A 14,579-nucleotide genomic window follows, 5' to 3' on the forward strand; every position below is an offset into this window, starting at 1 on the left:
TCTCAGCGCGGATTTAACTCCAGGGAAATCAAATCAAGGTCAATTGATTTGACTCCTCTGGCTGTTCGGAACGTGTCCACTATGTCCAGGTGTACTTATGCTGGGAGCTAGCAGGTGCATTACAAAGTAGACGGCAAAGCGCTAAAGGCCGGCACAATTGTCAACTTCAAGAGTGTTTTTGGATTTTTTTATTTGTGTTTTCCAAATTGTAAGTGGCTCGGAAATGTGAAATAAAACTGAATAAAAATATTAAAAAAAAAAACATAATTTTGTAAACACAATTTATTAAGATTGACGAGAAAAAAAGAGACAAAAATTTCACTTAATAATTATGTGTAGGAACACGTGAAGCTAACGTGATTTTCATTACACTTGGATAAGATTTTCTTTTCATACTCATGTGTGATGACACTTGAAGTTAACGTGATTTTCATATGAATTCGCCGTGTTACGCGATGGATGTTTTCGATGTGATTCTCACGTGACGTTCATATGCCAAGTCGTATGGGGCAGATTCACGTGTAAAACATGTGATATTGCCATGTGCCTTTCTTTCAGTGTATCTAGTTAGCATGAAAGAGCACAGATGCATCGAATTGCTAAATTTGTATTTGTTAAGTAACAAGCTCAAATCCTTGTTTGGAAATCACAAATGGTCAAATGGACAAAAGGACGAATGTTTAGCAATTATCTCCAGAATGAGCATTTTTATTAAAATTATTTTTTGTATATTTTGGATTTGGATGAAATTTGGTGTGTACTTTTTGATTTTGCATCATCATATGGACGACCCATACAAGTCTCCAAACAATAAGGCTGTAGTCAATGGCCAAATGGACATTTCACTTAGTGAAAAAGGATAAATCAGAAGTTAAAAAAATTGCTCTACTGACAGTTTTCGTTGAGTCAGAGTGCTTTAGGCTGCTTGTTTACATCCCAGGTTTTGCCATTTTAAAAATTAACTACGGCAACAAAAAATAAAAATAAAAATTGAAACTACAAGCCATGGTCTTAACATTTGAAAGAAAAAAGTGTTTTGAAATGCATTTTACACCTGCCCAGTTGTTTTGCAATCATTAGTGTTCAAAATATGAAAGTATTGAAGAGATTTTTTTGCCGAAAAAAAAAACTTTTTTCGGTGCTGTACATTGGATTTTCACAAAAATTGTAAATATTTTTGATCGATCTCAGACATGTCAAATATGATTTAAAATGCAGGAAAATGCATTTCTAATTGTTTTCAGTTGGTAAGACTTCTATTTCCCTTGAAATTTTTAAGTTTTTTGAATACATATTTTTTTGCCCCCTGATTTTTCGGACCGATTTTGAAGGGAGGGGGCGACATAAGCTTTGAAAAATATTTGCAACGGCCTAATAACAATTTTAAAATTTTCTATGTAAGGAAAAAGGAGGCGCACGATACTTCTTGAAACTTTACCTAAAACGAAGCTTTGTGAATGATCGTGCGCCTCCATCAAAATATATGAAAAAAAATTGAATTAATCAACAATCCCTAGGTAAAATATTTTCTAGGTCACAGATATTTGAAAAGCACCCCTCAAGCAACCTTTCCACGAAGATATGTTTTAGGTACAGTAATAATCACTTTCTGCGATGGCGTGTGACCAGTTCTTTATAAATAAATTACCAGTTTCTTTTTATTATTTAATAGATGAAACATTAATATTAAATTCATTTATAAGAGTTTTCTCATTTTTTAAAAATAAATTGGTTTTTCAAAACTAAATTCTGTAGTTTTTGCATTTTTTTGAGCCAAAGCAGTTCTTAGAAAACAATTGAGTTTAGTTTAGTGAATAATTAGTGAATAATTCAAGGAAGTTTTTAATTTATTTTTGAATTACTTTGCATTTTTTGACATGGGAAGTTCCTTTTAAAAATGAACAGTTTAAAAACATTTTTGGATGTTTTTTTATTTTTTTGCATTTTTGAAAAACCTTCAGACGAAACATTCGGTGAAATGTTTGAAATGTCCATCGGCGAAACGTTCCGTTCGGCAAAATGTTCCAGATTCATGACTTAGAATTTTTGAAAAAAACTTTAAAAAAATCTAGAGTTTTTTTTAATTAGTTCCTATAAACTTGTGAAACACAATAGCTTATAGGTCCTTTTGTAAATAAAAACTCTGGAGTTACACTCTAAAAAAAAATTAATTTTTAATTGCACCTTTCACACAAAAAACGCAAAAAAAACGTTTTTCAAAATTCACATTTCTAGATATTTTTAAGATAACAACAATGTCATCTTTTTAACTATGGCACAAGTTGGTCAAAATTAATTTTGCAGTGTTTTTCGATAAGATCTTTATCTGTGGAAAATGTTGAAAAAAGTATTATTTTACTTCATTTTAAGATGTAAAAAAAATTTGCAATCGAAAAAAAAATATCTTTCATTGTTTTCAAATAATAACCACCTAAAATTGTTTTTTTTTGTTGATATAGTGACTTTTTTTTTACTTGTAGAAATCATGACTAACCTTGACCATTTCTGAAAATGTTCAATTTTGAAAAGTTAAGAAATGTTCATATTTTTCGCATTATTTCAACCTTCAACATGATATTTTTTCGAAAAATTGACAGCACTGCCAAATGATTTTTGACCAACTTATGCTACAGCATTGCTCAAAAGATGCAATTTTTTGTGATCTTAAACATATCCAAAAATGAGAATTTTCATAAATGGTAATTTTGCGCAATTACATTTTTGATGTAAACAGTCTAATTAAGAGCGAGTTTTTCACCAATGTGTAACAGGTCGTATCGAGGTGCACCGATTTGGATGAAACTTTCAGCGTTTGTTTATCAATACATGAGATGAACTCATGCCAAATATGAGCCCTCTACGACAAAGGGAAGTGGGGTAAAACGGGCTTTGAAGTTTGGGGTCGAAAAAACTTAAAAAATCTTAAAATTGCTCGCATTTCCGTAAAACTTCATCAATTCCAATTCTCTTAGATGCATTCGAATGGTCTTTTGAAGCACTTCAAAATGTGCCATAGACAACCAGGATTGGTTTGAGTTTTTTCTTAGCTTTTGCAAATTACTGTCAAAAATTACCATAAAAATTACCTAACTTTTGACCTATGGGAGTATGGGTGTTGAAGGCTGTTGCAAAAAAGATATATTAAGGTTTTAAAAAAATCCATTTTTAACAGTAATTTGCAAAAGCTATGAGAAAAAGTTAAACCAATCCTGAATGTCTATGGCTCATTTTGAAGTGCTTCAAAAGACCTGTCGAATGCATCTAAGAGAGTTGGAAATGATGAAGTTTTACTGAAATGCGAGCAATTTTAAGATTTTTTATGTTTTTGGACCTTAAACTTCAAAGCCCGTTTTACCCCACTTCCCTTTGTCGTAGAGGGCTCATATCTGGCATGAGTTCATCTCATGTATAGACAAACAAACGCTGAAAGTTTCATCCAAATCGAAGCTCCTCGATACGCCCTCTAGAACAAACCGCGCAATATTTACAAATACTGCCTCTTAAGCAGGTATTAGACTATGATAAACAAACAAACAAACTCGCACTTTTTCGTGTTTGACAGCTTGCCAAACTGAAAAACTTGTTTGCGGCAAACTTGCAAACAACTCAAAATGTATGAAGGCTGACGTTTCAGGAAACAAATGCAGGCAAACAAACAAGGCAGTCAAACTGTCAAAAAGTACGTGTTTGTTTGTTTGTTTGCCGTAGTCGAATACCTCCTTTAGAAAAAAAAGGTTAAATTAATCTGTGTAGCTTTTGAATATTATAAAAGCTTTTTATTGTATGGACGGTTGCCAAAATTGTATGGAGACTTGTATGAACGAAATATTGATGCAAAATGACTTTTTTGCTCATAGGAAAAGGTCAGACTGTTTCTCATGAAACCATTTTAATCGCTGCTAATGTTTTGAGGAATAAAAAAAAAGTGTGTCTTCAAGTTTGACTACTTTTCGTGTTACGATTTTTGTACCAATTTCCTCAATTTAGGGCTTCATAAAGTAGATACTCACCGCATTGCACCAGAACGCGTAGTAGATGCCGCTGATGAAGATGGCCAGCAGCGAGAGCGCGATCCCGAACAGGTCGTACGCGAGGAAGCACTCATAGCTTTGCTCCGACTTGCAGGAGAAAGTATGGTAGATCGAGGACAGGATCATGCAGACCTACAACAGGATAAATGTTTCGTTTTTATGAAGTATTCTTCAGGGTTAGCGGAAAGAGTTCTGACCTGAAAACACACCAGCAACGCCCCCACGATCAGCTTGTCGATCATGCTGGCGTGCATCTGGAGCAGGACCACGTCCGAGTACGCGAGCCCGATGAAGAGGAACCACCCAAAGACGTGGCTCCAGATGTTGACGGTTTCGTTCGTCCACCAGAACATGCTCTCCAAGCAGAGCTTGGTGGACAGGATGGTCCGGTAGCCGCTGCGGATGAACGGGTTGAACTTGAGGTGGGCAGGGGCGTCGTCGTAGCTAAGTAACTGGCGCAGTTTGTAGTACGAGACATCCTGCTTGCCGCAGTCCAGTTCCGCGGGGCTACCGGAGGAGGAGGAACAGCAGCCATTGGGGGTTTCCTTGGGTTGGGTCGTCGCTGCGCTGTTGCTGAACACCGTGGCCGACGTGCTGGCACATGTGTGGATGGGACTCTTGTCGCTGTCGGTCAGCGTCGGAGCGAACTCCTCCTGGATGATGTTCTGGAAGGGAAGAGAAGTTGAGAGCTATCTGTTAGTAATCTGGGAGTAAGATCAGCTGCGAACCTCAAACATGTGGACAACAACCAGTCAGGGCAAGGTCCAAAAACTAAATGACCTGAACAACATCTAGCCGAACCTCTCGATGGTCAACAACCCAATTACCATAGAGAGCTTGCCCTTTCCACGAGGTGTAAACAGTTCTTCGAGAGAGAGAACACCAAGCCTCCAGTGCGGCCGCAAAACTGGTTTGGTTTTATTTCGAAAGAACTCTTGGACCGCGCGCGCGGCGCGCTATTTGGAGACCTCGAAAGATACAGACACTACTCACGAATGTCGCTTGTATAACTTTCGCGTACCTCCTCGGGGGGCAACAGCTGTGGGTTTCTGGGAGGGTGTCCTCGCACCTACAATTTGCAAGTAGCACCCCCCCCCCCCTTAAGTAGCTTAAGCATGCTGTCCATAGACTAGGTCGAGAGAAGAAGATGATGTTGCAAAACATGTTGATTATTTTTGCTCACACTCAACTCCTGAGCTGCTGAATGAAGTCGACTGCATGCATAAAAGTGGTTGTTGTTCGTTCAACACTTGCATTGCACACAGCCGCAGTGCGGTTGAGGAGATGCAATTTGTTTGGAATGTTGCAGAAGAGAAGAAATCCTTTGTTTGGATCTGCAACTTGCCTTTTATGGCCCATAAAAAAGTTCCAACAATATTTGTGTGAAAATAAAACAAATTTGAACTCAAATCAGTTTTTGACCCAACGTGATTTGAACCCGATCTCTTTGAATGAAAGTCTAACGCCACACGTTCTTGGTGATGGCAAAGTTGCATTAAGGAGCTATTACGCTACGGCAAACAAACAAACTCGCACTTTTTGACAGTTTGCCTGCATTGTTTGTACAAACGTCAGCCTGCATACATTTTGCCTTGTTTGCGAGTTTGGCAAACTGTCAGACACGAAAAAGTGCAAGTTTGTTTGTTTGTTTGTTTGTTTGCGGTAGTGTAATGGCTCCTTTAGTTGACAGAACAACTGTCACTCAGTGTCATGTTGCGCTAATCACATTGAATGTTAGCAAACTTAAGGTTGGGTGTAACAAAATCGAAACTAATTCCGCTATTCCATTTGTCGGAAATAAAATAATCCTTAGCATTTTTTCCACGATATCAAGTTTCCAAAAATTACCGGTTGAATGTGCAAGACTATTCTAGAATCCCATCAGGAAGTAAAACAAGCAATAACCTGTGCTACCCTTTTGTCTCAACTCTACTTCCTGAATCAAAATGAAATCTCGACGTCCTTGCCGGGAGAGAAACCACAAAAACAAGTTCGAAAATACGCTCGGAATACTAAAACGAAATTGTCAACACCGACCAGAACGAGCCCACCATGATGTGGTAGATTCTTGAAAACACGTTTCAGCTTTAACAACCGGCTTGTTATTTTCCACAATGAAGTGTATATTTTTTGTTGTTATTTATAGTACAGGTGGATGAGGTTAGGACTCTTTTTCTAACTAAACTGGTTTACGGCAGGCTACGTGTGACACACCTCCCCTTAGAACGTTGTTGTGCTTTGATCTGCAAACACGCAATATCGGCGGTGGCAACAGGTATTGTCCAATGCAAATTGAAAAAAAAAAAACTACTTGCTAATTCCAAACGGTACCGGTAGTGGACATGTCAGACGGTTTGACATGCAGGACTAGCGTGGTTCACGTTTCTATGAAAAAGACAAAAGTTGTTATTTTGTCTTGCATCAACCGGAATTTCGTTCTTTTATGTCCCCAGAAGCACTCCTGAAAATTTGAGCCCATTTGGTAAGGTCTAGGAGCTCCAGTTTTAATTTGAAATTTATATGGGATTTTGATTTATTTTCCATGGGAAACTATCTTTTTTTACATTGTATTAGGATTTTTTTTTTATAAGTCGATGAAATGACTTGATTCTTATAGTAGGAGATAGGTTTTGAACTGGGGAACAACTTTGTAGAACATACCAACATGCTAGGAAGTGACCCTTTAAAGATACAGATACTTTTAGATGGTGGCTTTTGAAGGGGTCAGCTACCATCTAAAAGTATCTGTATCTTTAAAGGGTCACTTCCTAGCATGTTGGTATGTTCTACAAAGTTGTTCCCCAGTTCAAAACCTATCTCCTACTATAAGAATCAAGTCATTTCATCGATTTATAAAAAAAAAATCCTAATACAATGTAAAAAAAGATAGTTTCCCATGGAAAATAAATCAAAATCCCATATAAATTTCAAATTAAAACTGGAGCTCCTAGACCTTACCAAATGGGCTCAAATTTTCAGGAGTGCTTCTGGGGACATAAAAGAACGAAATTCCGGTTGATGCAAGACAAAATAACAACTTTTGTCTTTTTCATAGAAACGTGAACCACGCTAATGCAGGACCTAGGAAGAAGCATTTTTAATGAAGTCGGTTGACGTTGATTGGTTGTAGGGAAATTTTGTCCTCATTGTAATTTTATGAAATGTTGCAGTTGGGGAAAGCTCCCAGAAACAGTTTCGTTTTTGGCATTGCTTTTTGAATCTTCTGAAAAAAATAACACTGAATTTTCAACTGATTGATTTGCAAAATTTGTTCAAATGTTATTCAAAAGCATGGCCTATAATTTCAAAAAATATATTGGATGAGAGTTTTCTTTTAATCCAGACCAAATTTATCAAAAAAGCTTTTATGATGAATTGTGTTCATCGATTTTTGAATAATATGTATGATAACATCAACTATACCGAAAAAGATTTGTTCACTTACAAGTCAATAATACAGTCGACTCTCTGGCTGTCGATCTTCTGGATATCAATATTGCTCCTGCTGTCAATACATTTTTCAGTCCCTTCAAGAAGCATAATTTGATTTTTCGTTCTATAATTTGATAACTACCGTTCTCGACGGTCCCTTCAATATCGACAACGAGAGAGTCCACTGTATTAATGAAATTTAGAACCAGGTTCAAGTTCTTTATCTTGACTAATTTTCAATCGATTTCTATAATTTTCAACATATTTTCAATTTATTTTTTCTTTATTATTTTTTTTTAACTGTAGTCTGACTGTAGTCCAGACTTGATTATCCGAAGGTCTTGGAAAAAATTAACTTCGGATAATCAAATCAAGTAAAAAAAATGTCTTATTTTGTATTGCCGTGTCTACTCTAAGGTGATTTAAAATTTTTATATTAACGATGGCGGTGATAAAAAAATTAATAAAATGCCTTTGGCAACTTAAAAAGTCAACAACAATTCGAATTAGACTAAAATTGGGTCACAGAAAACGAATTTGAATATTAAAAGTAAGAAAAAAACGAAGAAATTGATTTTGTTCATGATTCGATTATCCAATGTCCCATACAAACCTTCGTATACAGCAATTCCATTTCAAAAGAGCCTAAACCGAAAAAAAAGTTCTCCGATCGGGCTCAAATTTTTTCTGGGGGTTCCTTGGCCAAAATAATTAGACCCGTATTTTTTTTTGTTTGGCCATTAGGGTGACCTACATCGTGCTAGGGTGGTTCGAAAAATGGCAATTTTCGTCATTTTTCGCAAAAACCTCTTTTTTCATGGTTTTTGTTATGGTACCAAAAGTCTTTCAATTACGAAAATTTTGATACCCAAACATCTATAGGTCATCGCTGAAATTTTAAAGTTATCGCAGTTTTAATGGAAAAAGTTGAGTTTTTGCCGATTTTGTAATTTTTCCGTTTCTGCGCGTGGCGCGTCGAAAAACTCAGTTTTTATTTTCAAAAAATCATATCTCCGAAACGTACGGTTCGACATCGCCAATTTTTTGATATGATATGTGAAATTTTCCGAGGAATCCGATAAAAATATTTTTAGACATAGGCTCTTTGGTCCAGACAAGGTCAAAACGCCATTTTAAGTTTTCATGCGACTTTTTCAAATGTTAAGCTAGATTTTTGAAACTTCTTACTATTTTTTCCAAATAGCCAACTTCTTCTATTTTTTCCTAACTTCTTACTATTTTTTAAATAGTCAAACTCATCATCTTTCTTTTGCGTCTAAGGCAGCTAAAATCGGATTAAATGGCGCGGAGATATGATTTTTTGAAAAAGAGGTTTTTGCGAAAAATGACGAAAATTGCCATTTTTCGAACCACCCTAGCACGATGTAGGTCACCCTAATGGCCAAACAAAAAAATACGGGTCTAATTATTTTGGCCAAGGAACCCCCAGAAAAAAATTGAGCCCGATCGGAGAACTTTTTTTCGGTTTAGGCTCTTTTGAAATGGAATTGCTGTATATAGATCTTCAGAAAATCGAGGCTTTGGATAATCGAGTCTGGACTGTATAACAAAATGTTGAACGATGCCGTTGAAAAAATATTTATTGGCCTCTCAAATGTATCTCTAAATGGTTGAATTGATTTCACTTGCAAAGAATAACAGGTTGAAAAAGTAATTTGCTCATTATAGTAATTCTAAGATTCTACCTGTTCAAATGTAGCAAGAATCATCAAAATTATATGCTTTGATGATGTAAATGGTTTAAATCTCGTCTACAACTGCTTGGGGTTGCATGTGTTAAAAACGAAGAATATTTTTAAATTTTAAGTTTTTTGTTACAGTGACTTTCAAGCTAATAAGTTAAACATAACATAATAATTCCATCAATATAAACAAGGGTAACACACAGCATAAAAGAACATCAACACACTACACACAAATTAAATTTGAAAAATTACAATTAAAACTGAATTTTATGCTTAATCTTGAAATCATAAATAAAGTTATGATACTGTCAAAAATTCACAAAAATATCGGAAAATTCATAAAAATATGTTTTAACGTTTAAAAGTTTTTAATTTATGTGCCCTCAAAATATATATTTTTAAAGAATCTTTCGAATTGATTTAACATGGACAAATGAACGTTACACAACTCAATAGTTTTGAAGTTGATGTCAGTAAACGCTTCAGTTTCCTCAATGTATGATAGATTTGAGCTCCCTGAACACGCTCCAATTGACAGAATTGATGTTTAGTGAATTTCCCCCGAAAGAATAACGTTGTAAATTTCGAGTTTAAAAATGCTAATCAATCCTTCTAAGAAACTGACCGTCTCCATTAAATTTCTCTTTCTCAGAATGTTACAATGGAGGCACCTGGTTTCTTATCACGGAATCATATCATTTGTACCAGACATTTACAACTTTATTCTTCCGCAGGAAATTCACCAAAATTCAATTCTGTCGATTGAACTGTGTTCAGAGACCGCCTATCTATCATACCTTGACGATACTGAAGCATTTACTGACATAAAGTTAAAAAATGTCGTGTTTTGTTATTAAATGTATTCCGAATGCTTTACAATCGTTTGTATTTGTTTTATTCTCAGAATAAATTGGCCTTGTTTTTTTGGGAACATTTTTTTTCCTCTAATTAAAACTATATATTTCGAAAACTTTTTACATTACAACAATCACTTCCCTAATGAACACAGTGTGTTCCTTGAAAGGGTTGTGATTAATTAACATTTGAAATGAAAGGACACAAACTGTTATAAAAAGAAGCATCGATTTTAATAAGTTAATTAACATTATTAACATAAAAAAATTTAACTCTCGTAAAATGAGTAGGTGAATTAGGGACAATCCATAACCACGTTTAGATTGAATATTCATTTGAATTAATTTAAATGAAACGTAATAACATAATTTATATTTGATTTATGTAAATTATCATCAACAAGAGGAAAATTCACACCTGAAGAATTTATAAATTACACTTTCTTTACTGTGCCGAAATTTCGAATCATTCGAAATTTTATACTAATATTTTAATATGCATCGGGACTGGCAACACCAGCCAGCAACAGTCAAATGTTCGGAGCTCCTCAAACTTTTCGATTTTTTCGCCGTAATTAACAGTGTTTACCCGCGAGTTTGCTGCTCCAGCATGCCAAGGGCCGGCCGTGGCCGTGGCAGTTCGAGTGCGGCCTCGAAAAAACCCGCGAAGTTCATCTACCGGCAGAGTGCAGAAAGGTAAACATACCAACGCCGCATCGACCGCCATCGCGCACGGGAGCGTGCCCGGTGACGTCACCGATCCTTCTTTTTTTACACGTGTCATACCGTCCACGTGAGTCCCCAGTACGGACGAGACAATCGACCCGGGCATCCGGAAGTACCTCCGACCAGCAGCAGCAGCAGCAGTCCACCAGCACTACGACAACAACCACTTCCAACGTTCCCACCAGCAACGAATTTGAGATGCTGAGTGGAGAAGAAAACAACACCGCCAGTGACAGCAGCAGTGCTGGCGACGACGATGACGATGATGAACTTGCGCGCAAGCAAGGAAAGCAGAAAAAGTGTAACTCTCCGAAGGAACGACGACCACCTCCAATTTTTGTATTGGATACGTTGGCGGACGATGTTGACGAGTTGCTTGAGGGACTCCAATATTGTCTCAAAATTAGCAAAACTCTGTGCAAGTGATTACGCATAAAAAACAGAATTTCGACTTGGTAGTGAAGAAGTTGAAGTTGCGAAACTTCAAATTCTTCACATTTGACCCAGCAGAGAAGGTCCCAGTGAAGATCGTCCTTCAGAGGTTAAGGTGCTCTCGAAATCGACAACGGTGACAGGTACGTACACATTGTACCTCCTGTACTTCGATCGTGGGTCGGTCAAAATCCAGGACCTACGGCAGATCAAAGCACTGGACGGCTTCTTCGTGACGTGGCGATTCTACACGAAGAATCCGACCGACGCAGCGCAATGCCACCGCTGTCAAAAATTCGGACACGGTTCAAGAAACTGTAATCTTCCGCCCCGGTGCGTTAAGTGCGGTGAGACCCACTTCACCGAAAGGTGCAATCTTCCGCGGAAAGACCAGCTGGGGAAAACGCCCAGCAGCACAAAGCGCGCGTCAAGTGCGCGAACTGTGGTGGAAACCACACGGCGAATTTCCGTGGCTGTGCCGCGCGGAAAAAGTACCTCGAGGAGCAGGACAAGAAGAAGAAAGCGCCAGCGTCCCGCCAACCTCCAAAGACTTCGAGCACGAACGCTGCAGCAGCTGGCGGCGGAGCGGTTCCATCGACCAACCCAGCGTTCCCGGTTGGGGAGGTTCGTACGCTAGAGTAGCCGCTTCTGGGAGCGGTACTTCACCGGGACAAGCAGACGTTACCGGAGATGATCTCTTCACGCTTCCCGAGTTTTTCGCTCTTGCTGGAGAGATGCTCACGCGCTTTCGTGCCTGCTGGAACAAGGCAGAACAATTCCAAGCTCTGAGTGAGCTTATGATGAAGTATATCTACAACGGATAAGCTGCCTTGTGCAGCGAAGTTTTTCGACGTCAAAAGACAAAACAAACTGTGATCTAGTTTTAAGCTTTTCTATCTCTATCCTTTTCCTTAGCAAATTTAGAAGGTTTTTTAAAAATAATTTTTCCTTCTGTTGGCAAATCCATTGTTAGAATATCCAATTACATCAAAATGAACTATAGTACAAATCATAGTTGAAAGGTACTCCAAAACTCTATTAGGTTATAAGAATTACGAAATTGTGAATTGATTATTTACTAATAAAAACTAATTGAATTGAATTGAATATTTTAATATGCATAATTTCGAAACCTTAAAAATTAAAATCAATAAATTCATCTAACTAAGAAAAGCATGCCAAATGAAAAAAAAAAAAAAACACAGAAAGTTTCTAACAGTTCCGATTTCATTACAACTGAGAGTGTTAAAATGTCTCCCACTGCTTCAGAAAACACTTGCATAATACAACAATTGCGAAAAAAATGGTGAATTAAAACAAAAATTGATACGATTTCAGATTGGCTCATACAAATTTCTGGATTTTTGTATGACCTCCCAGACCCAATGTAACTGAGTTAGGCTAGCACAAATTTAAATTAAAGTTTTGTTCCTCGGCTCTGGTCAAATTTTGATTTGAAAATAATTATTTTCATAGAAATAAATCTTGTTTATCAGTTTAATTATTTTTATCTAAAGATTAGTATAACTTAACAAGCTGAGTAAAATATTTAACTTTCAAAAATATATTTAATGTGTCAAAATCCGATGGTAAAAACAGCAACAAAATCCGATGGTAAAATCGCATGCAAAAGCATGCACATCACCTTCGTCAGAAAAGACACTTACGCTGCATTTATAATTTTTGTAAACACAAAAAAAGTTGCAACCGACGGGACTCAAACCCAGCACCTACAGTAAGGACTGGCGCCTTAGCCCGCTCGGCCATCAGACCGATGAAAAATGGAAAGGATAAACGTTATGTGAGCTTGACATTTCGGTCAAGTAGGTTTCCCATACTGATGGGCTACACAGCAAAAAATCCGATGGTAAAATCGCATGCCAAAGCATGCACATCACCTTCGTCAAAATAAACACTTAATATTACACACTGCATGTACATTTTTTGCAAACACAAAAAAAAAGTTGCAACCGACGGGATTCAAACCCAGCACCATCAATAAGGACTGGCGCCTTAGCCCGCTCGGCCATCAGACCGATGAAGAATGGAATGGATAAACGCATATATAGGCTTGACATTTCGGTAAAGTAGGTTTCCCATACTGATGGGCTACATATTTCAGTATGTAATATTACACAGAATTTCATAAAATAATGCAAAATTTATTTTACACCCAGGTCTTTTACACGCAGCTGGATTACTACTTAATTTGCTGTGTACATATTTTAGGGAGTAATATTGCACAGAATTTAATAAAATGATGCAAAATTTATTTTACGTCCAGGCCTTTTACACGCAGCTGGATTTCTACTTAATTTGCTGTGTAACTTCAACATTTTTGGAGAAAATCCATTCTACCTTTCGAATGGTCCTTTAAAAAGTTCTAAATGCACGTTATTCAGGGGAATTTCTAGTTTATACTCTCCCTTAAATTGAGAATCTGAGATTTTTGTTGATTTGAAGATAACATAACAATTTACATCCATTATTAAGTGTAGTTACTAATTGTCAATGTTGTTTTCAATGCTCTTTGTCAATCAGTCCATCCCACCCCGTTCACCAGCTACGTACATTGTTATAATTCTCGTTCGGCTGCATCCTCGCTTATCTCTAAGTCTCGCCGGAGACTTTCGCACCCAGGAGCTATATCACTAACAACTCTTCACCAACTATTTAGGGTGTGTGTATGTGTGTCTAATCACAAGCTTTGCAACAACTCACTACCGTTTACCACCACAATTCACAACCGTAAGCACTGCCCATCAAACAGCATTCTTCATTCGGTTTCGAGAGAGGCAATTTTCTCGGTACGTCAGCGATTGATCGATCGATCGTTCAGATGATCCTCCTAGTAACAGGCTTCCTCTCGACGTCGCACAAACTTCAAAGTGCTCTCTCTTGCTACACTAGTCACCACTGTTAATTGAAGGTGTTCACTGAACCAGCACTCCACCGCGTTCTGTGTTGGCTCAGCTGTTTAGCAGCGGAACGCCGATTGCACAGTCCGTGCGTAGATCGTTGATAGGGTAGAGGTTCCGCTGACTTGTTGTTCAGCACCCACGTTCTAGTTCAGCAATTTCTTCACCACATAAAAGCACTAAACTTAGTTTGGTAATTGGGCAGCTTCCGAGAGCCTCGCGACTAAGCCACCAGTTGAAGATCAAGAACTTGTCCAAGTTCTCCAAAGACGACCGATCTACCGAGCAGCAGTGGCCGTACGAGGAGAGGTCGACACACTGCAAACCGCGAACCAAGACTGTGGCTGTGGCCGCGGTTCAAGTCTCGTCGGGGTCTGGCCAAACGTTTGCCTCGTGTTCGGGCTTGTGTGAGTGGTTGGCACACATGGTTGGTTGTCTTTGGGGTGGCGCGAATTTCTTGATGATTCCGGTGGTTGTTGG

The 14,579-nt window shown here is 37.7% G+C and overlaps 1 protein-coding gene across 8 annotated transcripts in view; it reads right to left on the reverse strand.

The window, feature by feature from the left end:
- The window catches only part of LOC6045620 (progestin and adipoQ receptor family member 3), a 53,744-nt gene that overhangs the window by 8,619 nt on the left and 30,546 nt on the right, over positions 1–14,579 (reverse strand). For 7 of the 8 annotated variants that reach the window (XM_038258776.1, XM_038258783.1, XM_038258792.1 and 4 more), the window contains exons 3-4: positions 4,229–4,696; positions 4,011–4,163 (exon numbers count right to left, since the gene is read on the reverse strand). In XM_038258776.1, coding sequence (XP_038114704.1) covers positions 4,011–4,163; positions 4,229–4,696 — 621 coding nt within the window. Of the gene's footprint in view, positions 1–4,010; positions 4,164–4,228; positions 4,697–13,752; positions 14,452–14,579 lie in introns of those variants that run through there. The other variant, XM_038258799.1, reaches the window with a different exon arrangement.

The sequence above is a fragment of the Culex quinquefasciatus genome, chromosome 1 (genome assembly GCF_015732765.1).
Source record: "Culex quinquefasciatus strain JHB chromosome 1, VPISU_Cqui_1.0_pri_paternal, whole genome shotgun sequence".
In the NCBI taxonomy this organism is placed as follows: Eukaryota; Metazoa; Arthropoda; class Insecta; order Diptera; family Culicidae; genus Culex; species Culex quinquefasciatus.